Source organism: Crocuta crocuta, unplaced genomic scaffold, assembly GCF_008692635.1.
Source record: "Crocuta crocuta isolate KB4526 unplaced genomic scaffold, BGI_CrCroc_1.0 scaffold45, whole genome shotgun sequence".
NCBI lineage: Eukaryota > Metazoa > Chordata > Mammalia > Carnivora > Hyaenidae > Crocuta > Crocuta crocuta.
This window is the reverse complement of record NW_027530544.1, coordinates 612,241-638,221: the sequence shown is the minus strand read 5'-3', so window position 1 is coordinate 638,221 and position 25,981 is coordinate 612,241. Positions and strand designations below refer to the sequence as shown.

Sequence of the window (25,981 nt, the reverse complement as noted above, 5' to 3'; positions counted from 1 at the left end):
GAGAGGGGGAGCAGCGTGAGCAGGGGAGGGCCAGAGAGAGAGGGAGATACAGAATGTGAAGCAGGCTCCAGGTTCTGAGCTAGCTGTCAGCACAGAGCCTGCGCAGGACTCAAACCCATGAACTGTGAGATCATGACCTGAGCCAAAGTGGGAAGCTTAATGACAGAGCCACCCAGGTGCCCCTTTTCAGCCCTTTTCAAGTAGGATGTAGGTGTGACCTTGCAAACAAGAATGTATGAGTGCCCTTGGAAATTCTGCTCTGTTTCATTCCATTTTACCTTCCCTTGCCCCCTTTTTAGGAATAACTGCCCTCTTATCTCTCAGTGGGAAGTCAGCTCAGTTTGCTCACAGACCAATTTGAGTCTTGTATTTTTCTGAAAGAGAAGATGTAATTTGAAGGTATGGCAGAGTTTCATTTTTACCTGCTTGATAGGACATGGAAATCACTTGGTTGTAACTATATCTCATTCAGACAAGATTCTACAATAGCTTAAGCTTAATGCCGAGAATAAAGAGAAGATACAATTACAAAAGGGTGAGAAAACTGGAAAATCAGTATCCCTAAGATCCTCTGGCTCATACCATTTTCTACAGGATATATGTCCTATCAGTTGTCTGAAGCCGAGAAGGCTAGATGTCAGACACATGATACACAAGGAAATGGGCTAAACCTCACCTAAATTGAAGTCCCCAAAATTCCACCAGAGTAGTTACTAGCTGAGACTGTGACAGCAAAATCATAAAAATCCCTGCTTCTCACAGTCCTCTGTACTGTGCCTTATGTGTTCAGCTCAAATTCCGTGGCGAATAGGGATTTCTAAAGCTGCTTGAGCTGCCTTTTCAAGAAAATAGAGGTCTATCCCCATCTCGGCCCTTAGCACCCCACCTCCAGATTAGGACTTCATAGCCAGCAGTTATCCAGGTCAATAGAATAAGAAAAGAAGCCTTACAGACAAAAGTGTTATTAGAGTATAAACCCCAATCCTTAAATCAGCATAATGTTTTAAAAACTATTTGATTATTATGAAGAATATTGAACACTAAACATTTTTCAAATACAGTGATTATAACCAAAGAGTATATTCTTACAGTAAGCAGATTGCTGAATGGACAGGGACTTTAGAAAGTGGGGCTGCAAGTGTTCAGGAACCAGCCCTGCAGTGTTAGTAGCCAGGAAGCTGAAGTGGTAAAATTATACAGACTGCTGTGTTTGCCTGCAGTCTTTAAATGGAAACCTACCTGCATGACCTATTTTAGAACTAGAAAAAGCTGAATTTTAAAAAAGTCCTAAGTAACATCTAACCTCACTTTTATTTCTTTTATTTCTTCTTCTTTTAGATAGAGAGAGAAAGAGAGAATGCAAGGGGCAGGGGGAGAGAGATTGGCAATCTTAACCAGGCCCCACATTCAGCGCAGAGCCTGATGCAGGGCTTGATCTCACGAACTGTGAGGTCACTACTTGAGCCAAAATCAAGAGTCTGACACTCAACTGAATGAGCCACCCAGCTCCCCAAATCTCAGCTTTATTTCATAGGTGAGAAATTGAGATTTCAACTCTTCAGACTCCAACAGTTTGAAGGGAAATAGCTATTTTAGCAGATATTTTCCCTGAATATGTGTAGAAACTATAAAAAAAAAAAGCTGTATCTAGCTATTTAATGTGCATTTGGATTTTACATCCACAATGTTTGTGTAACTCTGGTCAAGTTACTGAACTACTGAAAGCCTGCAGTAAACAGGAATGATTATAGTACATATAAGGTTTTTGTGAAGATTAAGTGAAATGAAGATTTTTAAGGCACTTAATATAGTGGCTGAAACAAATGAGGGTTTAATGAATGTTAGCCACAGGGATGATGATACTCATGATTTAGACGCAAGTAGGATATTTTAGAGCTAACCTGAATGAAACAATTTAAGTTTCTCCTCCTCCTTCCCCTATAGCTAAGAAACTGCAGTTAATAGTCAGATGGACTATCAAGTTGGGATTCAGAATCTGCCTCTTACTAGTTGTGACTTTGGAGGAATTACTTCAATTCCCTTCATCCAGAAAACAGGTGAAATTCCTGATGAGCCCCTCATACCCCCACCCTCCCATCCCCATAAGGCCAGCTCCTTAACATCAAGCACAAGGTCTACAAAATGGTCATCACTCAGGAAATATTGGGTCCCTCCACACTGTCCCCACCTCTTTATTTTAAGACCAAACTTCTTAAAATTCTCTAAGATCAAACAGAAATCAAGCTTCTTCTCTCAGTTCCAGTATCTACCAAAGAAGTGCTTTTCAAACATTTTTTACAGCTCTCAGTAAGAAATAGAATTTATGTTGTGACATGTACACATATAGAAGATTTATAAAACAGAAACAAAAGCACACACTCAAATCCATTACTATGTTGGGTAAAAGAATAACAAAGTGATATCACATTTTAATAACATTTAAATTAGTATAAAATAGTCCCCAAATGAACATTAAATTGAAAAATCCAGTAAGTTGATTTTCTCAAGATCCGCTGCCAATTGCAATATGAACTTTGGAAAACCCTAGAGTATGTTCATTTTGATTCATCATCCTGTTCTCTTCTGTTTCTAAAGAAGAGTTAACCCAAGCCTCTAGTTAGCATCCAAGTTTCTACAGTTGTAAAGTGTGGGACATTAGTGAAATTAACTCTCAAGTCTGGTCAGTGTGGCCTAGGGACCTGATGAAGCTTCTCAGATCAGGGAGTCCTGGGAAGTTCCCCAGTCCCTGTGCTCTGAGCTGCTGAGAGGTCAGTTGTCAGTGTTTTTGTACTTTTCAAAGTTTTTTTCTTTAAAAAGAAATGTTTAGCACACAAGTGATACTTACCCCTTAAAACATTAAGATAATCTAAAGTAGGTAACTGTAGCCTTTTGCGTTATTGGCTAATAGTTCTGGTTACCTTCATTGAGTCTCTCAAACTTTTATTCCTGCCATGAAAGTTTAGTTTTCCACCCACATTCTAAGAGTGTGTCTTATTTGGGCTTTTGTGAATTTTTTAAAAAGATTATAGCTTCTTATTAACTTACAGATTCACACAGCTATCAACTTGTATTATCATTCTTTGGGAAATCAGCCAGCTGACTCTACACCACAAGATTCTTAACATATAGACCAGCAATTTTCTCTTGGTGGTGGGGGTAAAGCGTGGGATCACACTGAATACTGAATGACATCTCCATCTCCAATGTAGTGGATAGGAAAGTGGAGCTTCTCAGGCTGAGGAGAGTGTGGGTGGTGGTTGAGAACTTCCCACTCCGCTCCTTCCTTACCTTCATGGGACCCCTGAAGTACCTCCCCAGAATCCCAGGACTCTGCTGAACTCAAGTAGAACTCACTCCCAGGCCCTGTCTGTCTTCTCTCTGGGCCAGTTTTGCAGATAAGGAAATCTGTGTTCAGGAAAGTCACAAGTGTCAGGTTGACATAGTGGAGTTCGGTTGAGAGCTAGGACCAGAACCCTGGCATCCTTGTTTTTAGTACATTGCTCTTTCCCCTGTTTCATACCTTGGAGTAAATTTGTTTTGTCTAATTGAATACTAGCAGGCAGAAATAGAAATAGATTGTCTAAGTAAATGCTATTTATTAAACATGTTGCCCCAACAACAATGCAGTGGAATGAATGCTGAATAATTAATGTACTGTTGCCTGGGTTTCTTTCTGCCCAATACAATGTTTCATTATGTCCTTGGGGGAGAAATAAAATTTGTGTTTTAAGAATTGGGAAGACCCAGATCATGTTTCCCTTCATCTTTATTTCTGTATCTTTCAATCTGTAAATCTTAGGGTAAGGTGGGCTCAGAGGAAAGCAGTTTTGATACTTTCTTCATTTCCTGAGCCCTGTTCATCACCTTGTTCTGTTTCTTAATCCTAGGCTCTGCCCCTTCTTTTCTATTCCAGGTGATAAACCTCACACTAGCTTATTTTAAGCACCTTTAACCATCTTGCCTCTTTTCTGTCTAGTTCTAACCAGCCTCTACTCAGATGATAGGTTAACCTACCTGGGCTCATCTTTTCCACCTTCATTTTAATCCTCCAAGAATCTCTCTTAGAGCCCCATAGCTTATAGAGTGGATTAAAGCTCTTTGTTAGGATTTCAGGGCTCACTCATTCTGGCCTCACTACTTTGGGCAGCCTTCTCCCCACTGATACAGATTCCTGTACCTCTTGTACCTCCTCCCCCCGTAAAGATACACCCTTCTTTGTTTTTTTGTCTGCCACCCTACAAATTGTTAACTTTGTTTATTTCCTGTACTTTTAGAACACTTAAAATTTGTTCCAAGCTGTTTAGCCTGTCTTGTATGAATTTAGTTTTAGTCAGCAAATGTTTAATGCATACCATGTATAAGACATGCTGGCAGACACTAGCTGTGTGGTCCTGAACCAGTTATTTCATCTCCTTGAGGATTTTTCTTATTTATGAAATTGAGATAAAGTAAGGCTTCTTAGCACCACCCTGAGCCTCATACTGTTGAGTAGCATATACTAGACTTTTGTTAAACACGTAATACATAGACCTAATTTCTTCCCCCACCCCAACCCTCTTTTCTCCTAATTCTCTGGATCCCTTTTTGTTCACGGTCTTGGCAACTCCCTCTTCCCCTTGATTCCTTTTATATTTGCACTGTTATCTAAGGAAATGTAACAAGTACTAATGGCAAATATACTTGGGGAGATAACTTGCTCAGACATAAACTCTGATAGGATTAAACCTGTGTACTTTTTGTTAACCTGATTAGTAGAGCATAGGTGGCTGATTACCTAAAAATCACTCAAGAATCAAGACTTTCCATCAGGTGCTGGCACTGGGCCACTGCCCCTTGCCTGGAAAGACCATGCTCCCCCATCCCCATCCCCCATTGCCACACCCCTCTAGTCAGGGCCCTTCATGTGTAAAGGAGGGGAAATGTCATTCAGTCCCCTGAAAACTAAGAACTAAGCTTTGTACCTCTATCCCTATGTTGTATGGATAATATATTCTAGAAGATGTAAAACATCTTGCCCAATCTGATATTACACAGGGAAGACAGACTGAATAAAGTAATGTACAGAGATATGCATATGTTTGGAACACAGCATTTGGTTTTAAAGATAATCTTTCATTGGTATGTTTTCCTTCGACTTTAATATAGGATGTAGCCCCCACTGGCACTGGAGCGTAGTCTTAGAAAGTACTTCATGGTAGGAACCAGAATCCTCTGCCACTTCCCTCCTTCCCACAAACTCCAATATCTCATCTGAAGTTACCTTTTCACCCTTAAATGACAGCTTTCTCTCCCTTTTTCCTCGAGGAGACTAACTGGGTTTGCCAGGGTACTTTAAGAGCTTTTAATGTCCGTTTACATTTGTATCATTTTAATCCTCTCAAAAATGCCTCTACACGCTGTTCTAGTTGACTTCAATCAAGGTTAGGCAAGATAAGTACTGATGAGACAAATAACAGCTAATGTTTGTTTCTTCAGTGGCTATTATGTCCTACCCTCTTTGCTAAATGCTAGACATTTATTATCTCATTTACTTCCCACTACAACATTATCAAGGAAGTATTATTATCACTCCACATAAAGAGGCAACTATAGTTTGGAAATCATTTGTTAGGCCTTTCAGCTGGTGGGAGAGTGGAGACAAAATCTGAACTCAGGAAGTCAGTCTCCAGAATTAAAGTTTTCAAAAGAAAATGATAGAGATATTTAGGAAATGAAAGGGATGCCACAGGATGAAGGAAATTTAGGGAATAGGAAAATATATATAAGTATTTGAGGGGCCCTGGGTGGCTCAGTCAATGGAGCGTCTGACTTCAGCTCAGGTCAAGATCTCACGGTTTGTGGGTTGGAGCCCCGCATTAGGCTCTGTGCTGACAGCTCAGAGCCTGGAACCTTCTTTAGATTCTGTGTCTCCCTCTCTCTCTGCCCTTCCCCTACTCACCCTCTATCTCTTTAGGTCTCTCAAAAATAAATAAACATTAAAAATTTAAAAAAAGAAAAAAAAATGTAAGAATTTGAAAACAATTTAAAGAGCAAAGATCCGGGATGCCTGGGTGGCTCAATTGGTTAGGTGTCCAACTTTGGCTCAGGTCATGATCTCACATTTCGTGGGTTCAAGCACTATGTCGGGCTCTGTGCTGACAGCTCAGAGCCTGGAGCCTGTTTTAGATTCTGTATCTCCCTCTCTCTCTGACCCTCCCCTGTTCATGCTGTCTCTCTCTATCAGAAATAAATAAAATAAAAATAAATAAAAATAAAAAAGAGCAAAGATCCAGGGCACCTAGGTAGTTCAGTTAGTTAAGCATTGGACTCTTGATTTCAGCTCAGGTCATGATCTCAGGGTTGTGAGATTGAGCCCCGCCTTGGGCTCCATGTTGGGCATGAAGTCTGCTTAGGATTCCCTCCCTCTCCGCCCCCCCCCCATCTCTCTCCCCCACTGCCCTGTCTCCCTCTCTAACTACCCCTGCCCTGTTCTCTCTCTCTCAAAAAGAAAGAAAGAAAGAAAGAAAGAAAGAAAGAAAGAAAGAAAGAAAGCAAAGTTCCAATAGAAACCTCTACTTTTTTGAGTTTGTTCCTATTTTCACCCCAGATTCTGCTGTTCTTAATCTCTTCTTGAAAACTTTACCTGCCTGGTAGTGTACGTAGTGTACACTACGAATGTAGTGTACATGATGAATATGGTTGGTTTTACTGAGAAGTCTGAGGCTACAGGACAAGAAGGATGGGAAGTTTTTGCCTTTGAGATAGGCTGCTCTCCTCCCAATCTGGAAAATCCTCCTACTTTTTGAGTTTAACACTTGACTTCCACTTGGAAAGTCAAGCTTGCCTGTTTGGGAAAGATCAGGTTTGCGTGCCAGCGGAAACAAATCCTGAGGCTGAGAGAGGACTTGATTTATTATAGTCTCTGACGCTTTGCCCACATATATGAGCAGGGCTAGTCTCACCCTCGAGGGGTTTCTGAGTATTAGAGGCAATGTATGTACATCACCTGGCACACAATAGATCCTAAGATCCACAGCAACAGCTGAGAAAAATGGAGAGAGGTTTGCTGTTGCTCAGTAACTTGTCCTGGGACTCTTCCCCACTCTTTTTGTGGAGGGTAAGAGGTGTAGGTCAGAGAGTGCAGACACTATGGGGCTGAAAGAACTCTGGAGAGAGTGCGAGTGAGCTCAATACAGTCAAAGTTGTGGGAACCTGATCTACTTCAATCAAGGCTTGAAATTCACATAAGGGATGAAATCTAAGAGAGATGAAAGGGTAGTACCCAGGCAGCAAAGCCAGTGCTGACGTTGGTAAAGGTGAGTCATGTCACCTCAGCTGTGTTTTGGCTATAATAAAGGCATTCATGGAAGGGAACTGAATGAGAATTTGGCAATGAAAGTGGTCACCCTTGTCCTCATTCTTCTCCCTCAGAGTGTAAGATTCAGCAATTTTCGAAGCTACCCCAGAACAACTTCTAGTTTCAAACAAATTCCTTTCTCTGACTCCCGGCAAACCTGCCCTCCCTCTAAATGTTCCATCTCTATACAAATAATGTTCACTAGAGTCCTTTGCATAAATTGCTATTTATATCAAATTACCATTCAGCAAAATAAAGAACATGCAGGTTATTAATCACAGTATCAGTGATTGCTGCTGATTATAGCCTGGCTCTACACTCCACAATTATTTGCAGGATACTGAGTACCGAACGTCTTCCTTTATTTAAAGAATAACCAGGCATAGTGGCAAGAGCACTGCTCAGGGGTGGAATCTTTACTCTGACCTTCTTAGAAAGTAGAGTGACTATAGACAAGCCACTCACCTTTTCCAATCTCAGATTTGTGGTGTATGAAATGGCACTGCTCATCTCCTCCCAGGGATCATATTTAGTGTGTAAAAGAAAATATTTTAAAGTACTGCATGGACATAGGATTTTGTTTAGGCCACAAGTAGGTGTTTTTATTTCCATTCCAGTCTATGTTTTTGCTGAGCAAAATAAGCTGGTGTTGACAGTGCCATCCTGTCATTGTCAAAAGCTTACTGGTAGCGACTTCTCTTCAGTTAAAGCTGTGTTGGGGAAAAGCTCCAAGGTCTGTGTCAAGTCAGTTCTGGAAAAAACCAAAGAGGGTGGTGAGGGTAGAGAAGCAAAAATAATAAAGCAGATTACAAAACAATTCATGTTAGGCTTGAGATGCTGGCAGCTGGCTCTTCCATTCTGATTGGACTAATTTCCAGGAATCTTGTAGCTGGTAAAAGACAGCAATTTCAAAATGATGATCTTTATAGCTAGATGAGGAAGTCACGAGTCTTACTCTTTTGCCCTATTACTCTACAAAAAAGTCTCCAGTGATTATCCATTAACTAGAAATAGATGCTTCAGTGTGATTTAGACTCTACCACCAGCACCACCTTATTTATTCCTCTGTTTCCCATAAAGCCAGAATACTAGCCAGTTAGGTGCCCTCCTCTCTCCGTAAATAACTGTCCCTTTCTGATAAGGGCTTTTGCTCACTCTTTTCTTCTGTCTTGAAGCCATGAGTTTCTCTGCCTCCTCTCTATTTTTCATGTGTGATCTTAATCCTACCTGAGTCTTAAGGTCCAGCTTATATATTTCTTCCATGAAGTCTTCCCCATATACAGGTCTCCCCTGCAGAACCTCTTTCTAGCAGGTTTGTTATAGGCACATCCTCATTTCAGCCCAGCCCTGGAGACAGTTTAGATCACTTCTGGGGGCAAGGGACTGCCCTGAGCAGCACTCTGCTCTTTCTGTGGACGTGAGAAAAGTGGGTGCATGTGCCCATCATAAGTCACAACTTACTATTTCATGAGGGCTGTGTCCAGAGGTGAGGCAGGACTCAGAACTGTTTGGTGCTAGCCTTTTGAGCCAGGCTCACCCAACTATTTTGTAAGGAGTGAGAGTGGAGGCCAAATGTTTGTGTTTGTAGGAATAAATCAGTCATATTGAAGCCATTCTACCTGAGAACCTCCTGGAGAGAACCCCAACTTGAACCCCTTTCTCTTTGGCCTTCATAATAAAGGAAAAGAGGAAAAGAGACTAAGACTCAGACGTTGACACTAACACAGCAGCCTATGTGCCAGGCACATGCCAAGTGCCAGAAGAGAATTACCTCACTACATTCTTTCAAGGACCTGATGAGGCTAGTACTGTTATAATCTCCAGTCACAGCTAAGAAAACAAAAACTCAGAGTAAATAACTCGTATAATGTCCAAATAAATAGTGAAATGTTATTTGAACCCAGTTGTATCAGAGTCCAAAGCCTGTTTGCTTTGTTTTTAATCTAGTCTACAGCAGTGGTTCTCAAAGTATGATGCCCAGAGCAGTAGTATCATCATTTCCTGGAATCTGGTCAGAAATGTAAGTTCTTGGGGCGCCTGGGTGGCTCAGTCGGTTATGCGTCCGACTTCAGCTCAGGTCATGATCTCTCAGTTCATGGGTTCGAGCCCCGCGTCAGGCTCTGTGCTGACAGCCAGCTCATAGCTTTGAGCCTGTTTCGGATTCTGTGTCTCCCTCTCTCTCTCTGACCCTCCCTGCTCACACTGTCTCTCTCTCTCTCTCAGAAATAAATAAAAACATAAAAAAAAAAAAAAACCCAAATTGTAGGTTCTTGGGCCCCACCCGTCTTCCTGAATCAGAAACTCCTACTGGCAGTGATCTGGGCTGTTACAAGTCTTCCTGGCGGTGCATGTTCAAATTTGAAAACTATTATTCTGAGCTAAACCTCCTATGAGAAAGAAGATCCCTTATAACTTGGCTTAGAAACCATATTGACATAGAAACATTCTAAGATGTTGTTTATGTGTGGACCCCTGACCACACCAATGTCCCACCTGATTTTCTGTGCCACCTGGTTCCTCATCAAAGCAGACCTGGAGCCGCAAATATGTTTGTAGGCTTTGGAGGCTTAAGAGGCTTAGGGGGAAGGAGTTTTAAAAAAGAGAAAGGAAAAATTCTTAATTTCTTCAAGTTTTTCTTGATAAAATTTGTCACAATCTGATCATTTTTATTTATGCTCTCATGCTTATGTCAACAGCCTGCACTGCCAGTTTCTACTGTTGATGTATTCTTGGTCATTCATTCCATTATTTATTCAACAAACATCTGTTGGGTGCCAAGGAGGTGACAGCACAGGATGAGGTGCTTGTGCTGAAACAATGAGTCAGAGACAAACTCAGTCAGCTGCTCAGAGCCTGCACTTAACTGGCCATCACCAAGGCATGTGAAAAGTGTTGCCTGGGGGTAGGAAGAGGCACTTTGGGAAAACACAGCGGTCCCCTCTCCCATGTTTGCGGTCAGGGAAGGCTTTTTTTTTTGTTAAACATTTATTTATTTTTGAGAGAGAGAGAAAGTGCATGTGCGTGCACACGAGTGGGGGAGTGGCAGGGAGAGAAAGAGGGAGACATAGAATCTGAAGCAGACTCCAGCCTCTGAGCTGTCAGCAGAGTCCAATGCAGGGACCAAACTCACAGACCACGAGATCATGACCTGAGCCAAAGTCAGATGCTTAACCAGTAGAGCCACCCAGGCACCCCAGAATAGGCTTCTTGAGGAGGCAAGGGTGCCACTGAAGCCCTAAGGAAGATGTGAATTATCTTGTGAAGAGAATGGAGTGGTAGCTAGCTCTAGAAGACTGATCCAGCCAAGATGTCCACAAGCAGGAAGACCTGGAGAAGGCGTGGCATGGGAAGGAATGAAGCAAGTTCAGGGTGGCAGATACCTCAGTATGAGGTGGGGTGTGAAGGGAGATGAGGCAGCAGAGAAAGGGTGAAGGCAGACTTGACCGGCCTCATAGGCCTACTGAACTTCCTTGAGGAAGTGGGGAAACATTTTAAGAAAAGTGACATGAGAAAATATATACATGTATTAGCAAGCTCATGCTAGTACATATACAGCCTTCTTTTAATACAGTTTATTGTTGGATGTGTTATCACCATCAATGGACCATGATATCCTTGCAAATCATCCTTGCTCTTTCTCTCCTTCATTTCACCCAGGATGTCTGCAGTCTCTGCCTCTGACTCTGCCTATGAGCTCTCAACTAGTCAGTGTGTTCACTTATTTGCATTGCTTTTATTACCCCATGAAAAGAAGTAGATCACCTCTCAGAGACATAGTATGCTTTCAGCGTTGTCTCCTGCTCTTGGCTGCAGGGTGCCTGTCCTTGTTGGTGACAGTCCAGCACACGGAGCGCTACGTCACCCTGTTTGCTTCCGTCGTCCTCAAATGTGACTACACCACCTCTGCCCAGCTCCAGGATGTGGTAGTGACGTGGCGCTTCAAGTCCTTCTGCAAGGACCCTATCTTTGACTACTACTCTGCATGTGAGTGCCCTCCCCACTCTGCCCAGGCCCCTCTTGTGAAGCTTGCCATAAGGGCATAGGAATTATTTAGGATCACAAATCCTTTTGAGAAACCACAAAGCTCACTTAATGCAGTCTCCTCATTTTATAGATGAACAAACAGCCCAGACAGATGAAGTAACTTATTCCTGGTCACATGCTATTTTATTTTAAAATTTATGTCCAACCTGTTCCTAAAAAGATTTAGGCAGCTCAGACATTAAGTTTTTTTAAAAGGCAGTGCACGTCCTGCCTCCCAGCCCGTTCCTGGTTGCATGCCAGCACACTGAGAGGAGTCTGCAGACTGCCGCCACCCCCCTCACCACCTTAGAATATAGACAAGAAGCCTCCTACACTCGCCAGGACCCTGAGGAGTGGCCGTTTGTGAACCTCCACACACTGCCACACTCCGTTTTACGGCCAGCCTTCCTGGTGGCCCACCGAACCCTCTCGGTGAGCAAGAGCTCACTGCCCCCAGGAACACATTCTCAGGGCTGCACAACTCCCTATGCTTAGCTGCGTCCTACCTCACAGTAGCAGCTGCCCCACTCACAGCAGTTCTGCACTCAGAAAACAAAGCTCTTTCTAGCTGTCTACCTCTGCCTCTCTCAAGGAACAGAGGAGCGCAGATCCTCACTGGCAGCCCTGGGCTTTTTGATACTAGAAGTAGACACTGTCTTTGTAGGAAGGAAGTGAGCATCCTGAGATGAGGAAAAATGGGGTGGGGGAGGCATCGGCTTTACCTCTTTTAGCCCTGATTAATGTCTTATAGTATGAACCCTGATACCTAAATGTCTGAGTCACTGACAGAACCTGGCCTCGTCCCCAAGGACACATCTCTAAATCAAGGCATGATTTACAGGGGGTTACTCTTTACATAAAGAGAGAGGAAGAGAGACCAAAGTAGTAGGCATCTGCCACCAGCAAATGCATTGTAAGGGCAGGTGGATGAACCCTTTGGTAGCAGAACCTGGGGTTACCAAAAATGAGGCAAGGGTAGTTGGGATGGGAAACACGGGCATGCAGCCAGGATTTAGAAATGATGGCCTTTTAGAGGGGTCTGGGTCTTGCGTCTCAAAGATTCATTAGTATCACCTGGGAGATCATTAGAACTGCAGACTCAGATTCTTACTCCAGACCTGCAGAATCAGAATCTTCATGTTTAGCAAGATTCCCAGTAGATGCATGAGCCCAGGAAAAATTGAGAAGCTTCCCTGCTCCAGGGAAGGGTAAACGTGCCTTTCTTCATGGAAATCCCCCACTGCTGTGTGACTTAGCTGTGTCCCCTTTCCTCAGCTTACCAGGCAGCTTTATCCCTGGGCCAGGACCCATCCAATGACTGCAACGACAGCCAGCGGGAGGTTCGCATTGTGGCTCAGAGGCGGGGACAGAATGAGCCCGTGCTGGGGGTGGATTACCGGCAGCGCAAAATCACCATCCAGAACCGTGAGTGCAGGGGAGGCAGGAGGGAAATGGGGGTGGCAAGAGATGCAGACACCATGCCTGACAGGCTGAGTCATCATGGGGATTTCCCTTTTTTTTTTTTTTTTTATTCCATTTGTTTGTTTGAGGCAAGTGCCAGATACATAGAGTGCTGTACCACTATCTGAAGTCACTCCCCTGGAAGGTGTCTCTGGATGAGAAGATGTCCTACAGCTTTGGCTAAAGGTCTGAGAGTGGGTGGTTTCTTTTGCTTTTTTATGGCTAAGGTGTGGATCAGGCTTGTTTGCTCCCTCCCGTAAATTGCCCTCAGGGCCCCGAGTTTCCCTCTGGCCACTCCTATTGTACATATCTAAGGGACTTTCAAGTAGGTGGCCACCTTGACACCATCATCACCCATTGGCAGAGGAAAGAGCATCATGCTTAGAATCAAAAGACCTGACCGGGTGTCCCATTGCTTCCGCCTGCTAGTTCATTGACCAGTAAATTTTTTTTCTGACATCCAATACCACATCTGAAAGACGGACATAGTGGGCTCTGTTTCCCTACACTGAAGTAAGTATTAAACATGATATCTAAGAGCTATGTCTAAAACATATTTATTATTTGTGCCTAGTACAGGGAGTGGTGGTCAGAGTCCTCAGTCTGCAGTCAGACTCTGGTGTGGGTCCCCATTCTGCACTTATAGGGTATGTGAACTTGGGCAAGTCCCTTTGATTTTTTTTCTACACAATGGGACTTGCCGTAGTATTCCCCATCTCATGGAGATTTGTCAGGATTAAGTGAGATGATATGCACAAAGCACTTAGCAAATATTAAGTGTTCAGTGAACTTTAGTTACGATCACTCAGCACACTTTTGGATGAGTGGATTAGATTACATTCATACCTTGTAATCCAGGATTGCCATGATGGATTATTCAAGGCCTGTTTTAGTGAGCTTCACATGCGTGTTAAATAAATATTTGCTGCTTAAAAGGGAAAAAAGGGTAGAGAATACACTAAGTAGGCCACTCAGGGTACCTGTGGCAACAATGTGAGGAAATCAGTGAATATTCAGTGATCATTTAAAAGTAGATCATTTAAAGGGAGCCAACTTAACATTTGCTTCCAAATTTGTGTCTAATACTTTAGCTGTAATATTGAAGTCTGATCCTTTTACATGCAATCTCTGCTGTCCCCAAGCGAGCTCTTGAACTCTTAGCTTTAGGGAACATCTGTCCTATTCTGGTCTCTAGGTACATTCTCAAAGATTCAGGGTGGTTTTGTTTTTCCCAGAGCCTGCAGAATGAGCCCTGATCTGACTCCAAAATTTAAAGTCTCTTTAATTGGCAAGTCTCATTTACAGTTTTTGAAGGATAAAAATCCTCATAGGTGACAAGGTGATAGACAGTCCTTGCTTTTCTTTTTTTGTTGTTGTTGTTCTAATTTTGAACAATACTATCCACTGTTACCACTCCCAGTCACTTTTGGATCAAACTTTGCTTCTTCCTTACCCCCATGGAAAAGCAGTATTTCCTCTTGGTTTTTATTTCTACTACCTCCATGCTTGTCCTGACTTTCTAGAGCCCTTCTTTTCTGACACTTCTATGCCCTGTGCTTTGCATCATTTGAGATGACCCGGTCAAATCGGTTCTTGGATCGTTTAAAATTTTAACACATCCAGGGGTGTCTGGGTGGCTCAGTTCGTTGAGCGTCTGACTTCAGCTCAGATCATGATCTCACAGCTCGTGAGTTTGAGCCCCGCATTACTCAGAGCCTGGAGCCTGCTTTGAGTTCTGGGTTTCTGTCTTTCCTTGCCCCTCCCCTGCTCCTGCTCTCTTTCTCTCTCTCAAAAATAAATAAACATAAAAAATCTAAATATTAACATATCTGAATGTCCTCATTTCTGTGACATCCCTGAAAAAAAAATGCTCTTGTTTCTAATAAAAACTAGGGCAGACCTATGAGACACATTAACTTGGAGGGAGAACCTCTCCAAAGCACTTTCCCCATTCTTCCAAGTCTAGGGGAAGCTCATTTCTGGGAAAGGTAGTGTGTTTGGAAAATCATGGGTAGGAAAAAATCGTAGAGATTGACGTAGAAAGAAAAGGAAACAAAAGTTGAAGTTAGGCCCAGTGGTGCATGATCTTGCATTTTTGTTTCATTTCCTCAATAAATATTTTTTGACAAACAGATAATGGAGAATGGTAGATATGATTGACAACTAAGCAGGAGCAAGTCTATAAGGCTAAGGGTCTGTTTGTTGGTTTTTTTTTTTTTTAAAGACTTTGAAAATGTCCCCTGTCACTTACTTTGAGTGAAATAGCAGGGATGTGGAAGCTGCCCTGATCCTCTGACTGGACTTTAAGCCCTGTTAGGACAAAGGAGTCTTGTTCCTATGCAGATCTTCCCAGTCTCTGACTCAGTTCTGGACCCACAAAAGGTCTTTAGTGAAGATTTGTTGCATTTACTAAACTTGAACATACCATTCATCTTAAGTAGCACAACACTTGGTGCACCTGAGAACTGAAAATCCTTTCTTGAATATTGAATAACATTTACCCTTATATATTGGCATTTCATCCTTACTTATTCAACTTCATCTCATAACCCAAGATCCAAAGGGATCCATGCATAGCCAGTGAGAGATGTAGGCTGTGGAGTTTTCCACAGGACTTAGTGGAAAGGACATTAGGACTTAGTGGTTAAAAGCACCAGCTTCCCAGCAGAGAGACATGCATTTGAACCTACTTCTGCTAAGCATTATTTCTCTGTTCTTAGGCCAGTTTCATGGCCTCCTGGAGTCTTGATTTCTTCATTTGAAATGTGGCTAATAATCATACTTACCGTCTCAGGATTGTGTTGAGTTTGATTGTGAATAAGCAAAAGCTCCAAGTATTAGAGACTTAATAAAGAAGTTTTTTCCCCTCTCATGTATAAATTTGGAGGTAGATAGTCCAAAATTAGTATGGTGGCTCTGTTCCATTAAGTCCTCAGGGATGGTCCCAAGCTCTAGCTCACCAAGAAACTCTTTTTCTCCCTCGTGGTCCAAGATGGCAGTCATCATATTTGCTTTACAGATAACAGTGTAAAAGAAAAGATGAAGAAAAGGACCAAGGTGTTCCCAAACTGTTTTTAGAAAGTTCCTGGGAGCCATCATGTGACACTTCTGCTTACATTCTATCCACCAGAACTGAGTTGCATGTTCATGTCTACCTGTAAGAGATGACAGGCAATAGTGACTTTATTCTAGATGGCCATGTACATGACCAAAAATTATAAGACTGGGAGAAAAAGGGAGAAGACACCGTGGGAGACAGTGTAATGTCACCTCACCCACTGAGAGAGCTGTGGTGGGAATTCAATGAGACGATGTCCAAATTCCTTTCAAGGCACCTGGTAGGGTTCAATGAATGGTGGGGAGTTCTACCATTATTAGACTGTTTGGAGAAATAGGATGGTCTCAGAAAAAGGAATTGAGGCCTTCCTCTGAACTTTGAGGGGCCCTTTAAGGATGTGGAAGGACAGTGCTGAGTCCTAAGCCATAGGTCAGATACCAGGGCCCTCTCTTTAACTCCTGGTACTTTTGCCCTCCCTCCCTGCAGGAGCAGACCTTGTGATAAATGAAGTGATGTGGTGGGACCATGGAGTGTATTACTGCACCATTGAGGCTCCAGGGGACACATCAGGAGACCCAGATAAGGAGGTGAAGCTCATCGTCCTGCGTAAGTGCTGCTGGAGCTTTCTATTTAGCCACCTCATCACTGTGACACTTTTACATACAGCACAGAAACAAGTAAGCCCGAGTTATTGTTGGATTGCCAACCTCTGAAGGTCCCTTATCAAAACTAAAACTTTATTTATTTATTTATTGCCAGTAACTGATTAAACTTAACCTATAGGTCAAGAACTCTATTTATTAGACCTCTAGAATTTTAGACCGGGAAGCATTCACCTGCATATTTGATTAGCTTCCTCTTGGTGCTTCCCCTGCAGACTGGCTGACAGTGATCTTCATCATTCTGGGAGCCCTCCTCCTGCTCCTGCTGATTGGAGTGTGCTGGTGCCAGTGCTGTCCTCAGTATTGCTGCTGCTATATCCGTTGCCCCTGCTGTCCCGCCCGCTGCTGCTGCCCTGAGGAAGGTGAGAGAGAACAGATGGGCAGTGGGATGGGGTGATGCTGGAGCCTGATGTCCCAAACAGATGAACTTCACACTCCCACATCAAAACCTTGGGTCCCTCCAGGTTCTCCTCCATGCCCTTCTCCCTTCACAGGCTCAGAGGTCTTTGACCTCAGTGCAGAATATAATGCTCAAGGAAGCTTTAGACCCAAGTGGGAAGATTTCTGTCTGTCTATAGCTGAGCCTGCCTTAGGCCTCCTTCCAATGGTTCTGCTTGTTGATGGCATTTCTTCAGTGGCCCTGATATGCCTGTGCTTCAGTACTTGTTCCTAGAACTTACCTTGCTTGGACAGGGAGTGGCTAGAGCAAATGGCTTGAATGTAGTGGTAAGTGAGAAGGCCACCTCTTAGAGAGGACTTGAAAAGAACAGATAGAGGAGAAAGGAGTTACAGCAGTGATTCTTAAACTTAAGAATCACCTAGAGGACTTGTTAAAACTTAGTTGCTGGCTCTATGTCCAGAGATGCTGGTTTAATTGGTTTGGGGTAGGCCTAACAATTTGTATTCCTCAAAAGTCACCAAGTGATGTGATGCTGCTGAGCTGTGGGCCACACTTTGAGAATCTCTTTTTAGATAAAGAGATTTAGATGAAGGAGAGAGAGAACGGAAAATCTTGCTCTTAATGTGATCTTTCTCTGGGCTAAAATTTGACGTCAAACGTTTATTTATTTTTGAGAGACGGAGAGAGAGACACACAGAGTGTGTGTGTGAGAGAGAGAGAGAGAGAGAGAGAGCGCGCGCGAGCATAAGCAAGGGAGCGACATAGAAAGGGAGCAGGCTTCAGGTTCTGAGCTGTCAGCACAGAGTCATATATGGGGCTCAAACTCACAGACTGTGAGATCACGTCCTAAGCCAAAGTCAGACACTTAACTGACTGAGCCACCCAGACACCCCTAAAATTTGACCTTTTAAACCAAAATTATGATATACCCTAAAAAATTAGGCTGTGGAATGCCAAATTTTTAAAGAAAATTATTCTATAAATGATTTTTCTTAATAAATAGCTGGAGTGGAATCAGCTGCTTTAAATGGAAGGAGTTTTGTGTTATGAAAATAACATTGTTTCCCCTGATGATATAAGTAAAAGTATGACATTGTAGAAAATTTGAGAAATTCAGGAAAATGTAAAGACTAATCTCAGCACTCAGAGATAATCACTTTTATCAGCCTGGTACATTTGAAAGGAAATTTTTTAAAAGGAAAAATAAGGAATTACCTCCTAAGATAGAAAAAAACTTAATCTACGATGTCAAGAATGTTAAATGGCCTGAATCTAGTTTCAGGCCTGTGTTCTGAGGTTGTTGTCTTACAGTGTGTTCTGAGGTTGTTGTCTTACAGGAAAAGAGAACTAAATTTTATTGGATGTCTGCTATGTGTAGGCCCCTTGGATCTATTTCCCTCTGTGAATCCTCACAACCCTAGAGGCTATGTTATTACTACTTAACAGATGAGGAGACTGAAGGTCAGAGAAGTCACACAGCTAGAAAGTAACAGTGGCAGTATCGTGTTGAATCCATGTTCATCTGACTTACAAGTGTCTGAATGTCACACAGTAGAGGCTGCCACAACTATTGTAGATCACAATGGACTTGGCAGAGAAACCAGTGACCTCCTGAAAGAGAGGAAAAATAGCAGAGAACTCAATATTGGGCTGTGGAGCTCCCTACCTTTCTTTCAAGAGCCTCAGGGAGAGATACCAAGGAGAAGTCACTATCACTAAAGTAGTAATATATATAAAGAGATGAGAAAACCACTCCCAAGATGCCTTCTTAGGATCCTAAGTCAGTGGGACACTAAAAACAGGCAGAACTTGGGACAAAGCCAACACAAATGATAAATGTATCCACTGTCAGTAAGCTGATAAACAGGTTCTGGGAGAGAATGATTTCTCTTAAGTGGTTAGAGTTCATTTAGAAGTACTGGTAAAATAAAGAAATGAAGGCCACAAATAAAGATCCCTTGACTTGAGCAAATGAGGTCACTTTCAGAGTGAGTCACTGAGGCAAACTGTCTTGAGAATTTTGATGACAAGATGAGATTGCATAGAGGGGACAGAAGTTGTTAAGGAGGGCTCTTGCATGGGGAAGGGGGTGTGTGTTGATTAGAATATGAAAACCCCAAGTACATTTGTAGGCAAAGAACCAAGGCCCGTAGGAAATGAGTAAAATGAAGCCTTAATTTTTTTTAATGTTTTAAAAAATTTTTTTAATGTTTTATTTATTTCTGAGAGAGAGAGAGAGAGAGTATGAGCAGGGGAGGGTCAGAGAGAGAGGGAGACACAGATCTGAAACAGGCTCCAGGCTCTGAGCTAGCTGTCAGCACAGAGCCCAATGAGGGGCTCGAACCCACGAACCGTGAGATCATGACCCAAGCCAAAGTCAGATGCTTAACTGACTGAGCCACCCAGGCGCCCCAATGGTTTCTGTTTTGTTTTTTTTGTTTTTTTGTTTTTTTTGAGAGAGACAGAGCACAAGTGGGGGAGGGGCAGCGAGAGAGGGAGACACAGAATCCAAAGCAAGCTCCGTCCATTGAGCTCAAACCCACTAACCATGAGATCATGACCTGAGCTGAAGTCAGACGCTTAAACCAACTGAGCCATCCAGGTGCCCCGAAAGTGAAGCCTTTTGAGGTGAGGCAATCACTGAGCAGGTGGAACAGTTGGGATTGACATCAGGTGTACAGCAAAAGGACTATCTATAGAAAGGAGAAGGGCAGTGTGACCTCTGGAGAGAGAGAGGAAGTCATTAAAATGTGGGGAATGATCCAGAGTATAAGGGAGGAAGCTGAGGGATCTCATACCGGCCTGTCTTAATTTCAGTAAATCAAAATTCTAGAGGCAGAACAGAGCTTGAGAATGGCATCAGTGTGTCTTGGCCTTCTCTAATCACAGCTCACCTCCCTAACTTTCTCCCACTTCACAGTGAGTTAATAAAGGACCAGCAAGGAGAAAAATGAAATGACACCAAATATTAGTAACCCCTGATATTTCACTTAGTACTGGTAAATGACCCACAGTAGAACTAGAAGATGAAAGTTACTGAAACTGATCCCTATATCAGTTACTGGCCATCCCACCCACAGGGCCTCTAGGCATCCCCTGAGTAGGGTCATGGGCCACACTGGGAATCTCTCATCTACCCACTCACCTCCCCATTCTGCTTAAAGCTGAAGGAAGTAAGGCCTAGAGAGACTTTTGCACAATTTCACATGGCTAGTTAGTGGCAAATCCTGGACTAGACAGTTCTCTTGATTCTATACCCAGGGCTGGTTCCTCTTCCTCAACCAAGATGATGTCATCAGCTGAAAGTTCATGGGGGAGGGAAAGACATGAGAAGTGGGGAATGTTTAAACTACTGCTCTAGAGGAGGGGAGTGGGGTTGACAGATCAGTCAAGGGAAGCTAGTTGAGGGCTACTTGAAGTCGGTTGTCTGTGTAGTCAGCTCTGGCAGCATGGGGCCAGAAGCTAAAGCTGAAATGCTAAGAGTTCAAGTGCATGGGATTCTAGGGAGCTCCTCAGGATGTCACTGAAATGATTAGCCAGCCAAGTTAGGGGGACTGGTAGTATGGGAAAAAGTGAAAGGACTGTGTGACCATGGTTCGAAAGAGAGTAAAGAAGGAGTTCTGTAAAAGTGGGGAGTGGCTGGTAAGCAGTTACAGGCAAGTGCAGTTGTAAAGCTTCAAAGCACCACAGATGATGCTGGCTACAGGGAAGGAGAGGCGTGGGTCTCTGGAGGAGGGGGAGGTACCATGTCATTTCTGTCATAGAAGAGACGTCTTAAAGAATATGCCCTGGGTTTTCCTCAGAAATGAAGATAAACATGTCTTTGGTAGTTTAGGCTCCAAATGTGTACTTTTGTTTCCTATGAGATCTAAGGCAAAAAACATGACTTATTCTAACAATGAGAGCCACTATCTCTTGACTGTCTCTCATCTATTAGGCATTTCATATGTATTGCTTTTTAACCTCAACTTTACGGAATAGGTATTTCCATTCTTAGCTTACAGATGAGGATCCTGAGCCTGCACACTCTGGAACGTCACCCAAAATCAGATGGCTGGTACATGCTAGGATTCAGGCTGAAGTCCATCTGACCCTCAAAGCTTATGTTTAAGGAAACTAAACCTTGAGGACCATAGTTCTCAAGAGGTCCTTGAGAATCCTCAATAGGAAACTCCAGTTGGGCTTCCTGCACTAAAATTAGGAAGCTTGTTGAAAACACAGCTGTCACTTGCTTTGCTTGAGACAAATATCTGGGAGCAGGATCTAGTAATCTGTATTTTTCACTAGCTCATTAAAGTGATCAAGGCAGACTTTACTCCACTGAGGTTCAGAGATAACTTATTAGGAGTTTTTTTGAGGCTTAGCTACTTTCTCCATGTCTCTTATTTTCTTGCCCATCTGATTCCTCAGTAGGTGAACAGAAGAAAACCCTGACATCCCCATGGGACCAGAGGGCAAGGGAGAAGCTCAGAGCCCATGTTTTCCACTCCCATCTCAACAGTTCCATTGCATCAGGGAAAGGAGGGCCCCTGGGGAAAAGGATGTGGCAGCTAAGAAGGGAGCAGGTGGGTTGATCTCGGAAGTATAGAAAATTTAATAGGAAAGCTCATGAGGATCTGGAAGGGTCTCTAGGGAGGTATCTGTGCAGAGGGTCCCCATCAGTTAAATCATTTGAGGAGCAAAGAGTAAGCCCAATTTTCCCTTTCTCTACTATTGAATTAAGGGAGTAGGAGAAGGAAGTGGCCAGGATTCAGTTAGAGGGGTGGGGAACTCAATTGTTCCCAACCAAGTCCTCTAAGCCCCCTGGCCTTAGAGGCAGAGAAAGTCTGGAGTGGGTTTTGAAAGGTGTGGAGCTGAGTTAGTAATAAAGGGAGGAGGTACCACTGTGGAAGGTGTTTTGTTTTGTTTTGTTTTGTTTTTCATCACAGAAATAAAGAAGTCTGGGGACTCAGTGATTTGACAGAAAGAGCACGGGCCTGGGCATGAGAGTGGCACCTCTATCCATCACCAGCTATGGTACCTTAAACTGAGAAGTCAACCTCCCTGCACCCAGCTTCTTCATCTAATTCCTACGTTAACAGATGGTTCTGAGGATTAGTTAGCCTATGTAAAGTGACAGACACATACATATTAAGCTGGGCGTTATGTGTGCTGATGGTAGCACATATAGGAAGCTAGGGGAGGCATTTGTTAGCAAGAGGGAGAGGAAGGTGCTAAAGCATGTGGAGGGTCTAGAGTGCCGTCCAGTGCCACAGCATGAAGGTGTGGCAGCTGGGTGAGCTGGTCTAGGTTTGCATCTGATTTCCTCCAGGCTGGGTTGTGATGCACCACCAGGGCTGGAGCTCCGGACATTTCTTGGGGCTCTGCTGCAACCACTTCCTGTTGTGCTGGAAGTTTGTTTCACACTGGAGCCATTGGGTCCAGATGGTCAATCAGCTGTTGGCCTCAGAAAATTCCTGACCCTTTGCAGCAAGGTCCAGACTGCCTATCTGCCCCTCTTACTGTATCAGGAGGAAGCTTGAGGCAGAGCCCTGTTGCTTTACAGGTGGCCACAGGCCTGGAGGAGCCCAGGAGGAGGGGAGAGTGCCAGGTGGAGGGCCTGAGGCAGGCAGTTCCTGCCTGAACTCACAAGTCCATTTCCTACATGCATGGATGGACTGAGACCTTGGGACACAGTCACCTCAAAATAGAAATTCATGAACAAAACCAACTAAATGATTTTGTTTTTAATTTATACTGACAGGGGGCAGAGAGGAGGGGATTGTGTGCTTCATTCAGATGGCTGCACTAGGGTACCGGAGTGACATTTCTACAGATCCCTTGTGCTACTTTTTTAATATGATTTTCTTTGCCCTGAAAGAAAATGGTATTTTCCTTCTTCCTTCTCTGCCTTCACTGCACCCCTTAGAGGTTCCCCCTACTTAGGATAAGAAGAAGAGTAGAAAGGATCCACTGGGATCTACTTCAGCTTTTTGCATCTCTTGCCTCCCTTCCACTAGTTTCTCCCCTCTGCCCCAGGGCTGTGCAGGGCTAGGATACCAGCTAGAACATTCTTCAGTGTCCCTCCTTTTACCAGTAATTCTGCCTATTGACCTCAGCATCTACATCTTTTTTTTTTTTTAAGCTTTTTTCACTCTGAGCAGGCAGCCCTGAGCTTCCCTGGAAGGCCCTGACTCATAGCTGCCTTGAAATCCTTTGCATCGACACCTTCTAGATTTGGCCTGTGGCTGAAGGCCTTGTTGGCCTGGGACTCAAGATTGGATTGCCTACAAATATTCACGTATATACCTACATCTTAGGTGAAATTGGGAATGGCAGTATGATACAATATTTTCAAGACTAGGAAGTCAAGTTTATAGGTATGCTTTCCTTGGGTACAGGGGTTGCAGCCTGTACTCCAGGATTCCCAGCTTCTTGGCAAGATGACCAGTTGTTTACTGTTCCCTTAACTCTCACTCATAGATAGATAGATCAGAAACTGGCCTCTTAGCAAAGCCTCCTAGCAAGAGAAGTGAAGTGGGAGGTATGGGGCTTGTCCTGGCTGAGGGTCTGCATTTCTCCTTTTTCCCCTCTAGCCCTGGCTCGCCACCGGTACATGAAGCAGGCTCAGGCCCTAGGCCCTCAGATGATGGAAAAACCCCTGTACTGGGGGGCGGACAGGAGCTCCCAGGTTTCATCTTATCCAATGAACCCGCTGCTGCAGCGAGGTAAACCTTGCCAGAGGTTTGGGATGGGAGAGGGCAGAGGGCAAGGGTAGGAATATGGGCTGCGTTGGTGCCCTCTTGACAATATAGTGAATATCTATGATCAAGGATGGGGACGGGATGGATGCAAGCTGAAAAATGTGGCATTTTGGTGCCATGGTTGTGAGAAACATGTTTTGGGCCGGCAGTTCTGTATGTTCTTATCTTTGTTTCCATTCAGATTTGTCCCTGCGATCCAGCCTCCCACAGATGCCAATGAGCCAGACCACTGCTCACCCTCCCATCACCAATGGTGTCCTAGAGTATTTGGAGAAAGAGCTGCGGAATCTCAACCCAGCCCAGCCTCTGCCCCCTGACCTCAAAGCCATATCTGGCCAAGCCTGCAGCATGCTGTCCTCCCTGGGCTCTGAGGTTGTGGAACGCAGAATCATCCACCTGCCTCCACTGATCAGAGACCTGCCGTCCTCACGGAGGACCAGCAACTCCTCCCGCCAGCAGTGGCTCACCCCAGTTCCCCCTGGAGCCTGGGATCTGAGGGAGGGGAGAAGGCAGCCCCACTACTCTGATTTCCACCAGGAGCCCCAGGACGGGGAGCCTAAACGCCACCAGGGGTTGGAGGGACGGGAGCTGAATCAACTTCGGAGGGGAAGGCGCCACTCCTCAGGGCTGCGGGGGTCACCCACGCCCTGGTCAGACAGGGACAGCTTCAGTGACGGCCCCTCGTCCAGTGAGGCCCGCTGGTGGCCCAACCACCCACCTGCCCGGAGCCACTACTCAGGCCGACACCACAGGCCCAGTGCCTGGGAGAGTGCCCAGAGGCCCCGGAGGCACAGGCCCCGCAGCTACTCCCCTCCCTTGCCCTCCGGCCTCAGTTCCTGGAGCTCTGAGGAGGATGAGAAGGAGAGGCAGTCCCGGAACTGGGGAACCCACCACCGCGGCCGCAGCTCACACCCCTCAAACTGGCCTGAGGAGAAGCCACCCAGCTACCGCTCGCTGGATGTCATGCCAGGCAAGAATGGCAGGAAAAAAGGGAGTGTGGAGAGGCGCTCGGTGAGCCTGGGGCATCCTGCTGAGGGTCGGGCATGGGCAGAACAGGTCTTGGCCACAGCTGACACGGGCCACCCCACGGGCCACCGGTGAGGGTACTTCTTCCTTGTTTTGCACAGCTTGCCCCGTGGGCTTGGTGAGACCTCTTGTTAGAGCTCAACGGGTCTGGGTGAGTGCAGAGGGCCAGGGAGGGGTTGATGTTTGATGCTTAAAAAAGGGCCTTCTAATGCTCAGACCAGCCCTCATCACAGTCTGATGAGGCAGAGCTTCCCCATTTCACAGATGGAGATGTGAGGCTCAGAATAATTAAGTGCCTTGTGAGTAGTGGAGCTAAGACTTAAACACAGGCTTTATGGCTAAGGCTTTACTTCCTGTCATACCTGCCTGTCTTTACTTAGCAACCATATTTCCATACCCCAAATTAGAACATGCAGCCTGACAGAGGACATTTGTGCCACTTCTGAGTGCTGCAAGTCAGTGTGCAAGGCCTTGTATTCAAGGATGAGGTCCTCTGAGACCCCCTGGAAAGAATCTAAGAATCCTTAAACTGATGAAAACAAAACAAAACAATAAATACCTCATACCCCAAATATGGGTAAAACTTTAGGGTTCTATGAACAGGCAAGGTACTAGTTATAGCTTACCACCCTAAAAAGGGGCACAAAGAGGGATTATAGGCCTTAATTTGTTTTTTGATTAAAAAAATTTTTTTAATTTATTTTTGAGAGAGACAGAGACAGAGACAGAGCACGAGTAGGGGAGGGGCAGAGAGCCAGGGAGACATAGAATCCAAAGCAGGCTCCAGGCTCTGAGCTGTCAGCACAGAGCCTGACATGGGGCTTGAACTCAACAGACTGTGAGATCATGACCTGAGCCGCAGTTGGATGCTTAACCAACTGAGCCACCCAGGCGCCCTGGCCTTAATTTGTTTTTTAAGATGTGGCTTTAAAAAATCATTTTATAATTAATATGTCCAAGTGATGGTATTCCCTTAATGTTGTCATTTTGCAAAGTTATGCTTCCACTGCTCAAAAATATCCCGAACTGCCTTCAGAACCAATTTACATGAAAATTTATTTCTCTATTGGACCAAAATCTTCTGTTTGCTTCTGTTGAGATAGAGATATGTAGTAGGCTCTGAGGGAAGTTCCCAGAGTAGAGGGTATTATAGGAAAAAGACTTTTAGTCTCTAATATACCTTCAAGGATATATCTTTCATTTGGAAATGCAAATTCTGCTGTGATTTGTTTAAAAAACAATCACATGTATGTAGTGTGCAAAGAAACAGGC

The 25,981-nt window shown here is 44.2% G+C and overlaps 1 protein-coding gene across 1 annotated transcript in view; it reads left to right on the top strand.

Moving 5' to 3' along the window:
* The window catches only part of ILDR1 (immunoglobulin like domain containing receptor 1), a 30,012-nt gene that overhangs the window by 988 nt on the left and 3,043 nt on the right, over window positions 1-25,981 (top strand). Inside the window, exons 2-7 of the mRNA XM_077767598.1 lie at window positions 11,150-11,320; window positions 12,635-12,784; window positions 16,365-16,484; window positions 16,756-16,902; window positions 23,516-23,647; window positions 23,865-24,694. Coding sequence (XP_077623724.1) covers window positions 11,150-11,320; window positions 12,635-12,784; window positions 16,365-16,484; window positions 16,756-16,902; window positions 23,516-23,647; window positions 23,865-24,694 — 1,550 coding nt within the window. The remainder of the gene's footprint in view (window positions 1-11,149; window positions 11,321-12,634; window positions 12,785-16,364; window positions 16,485-16,755; window positions 16,903-23,515; window positions 23,648-23,864; window positions 24,695-25,981) is intronic.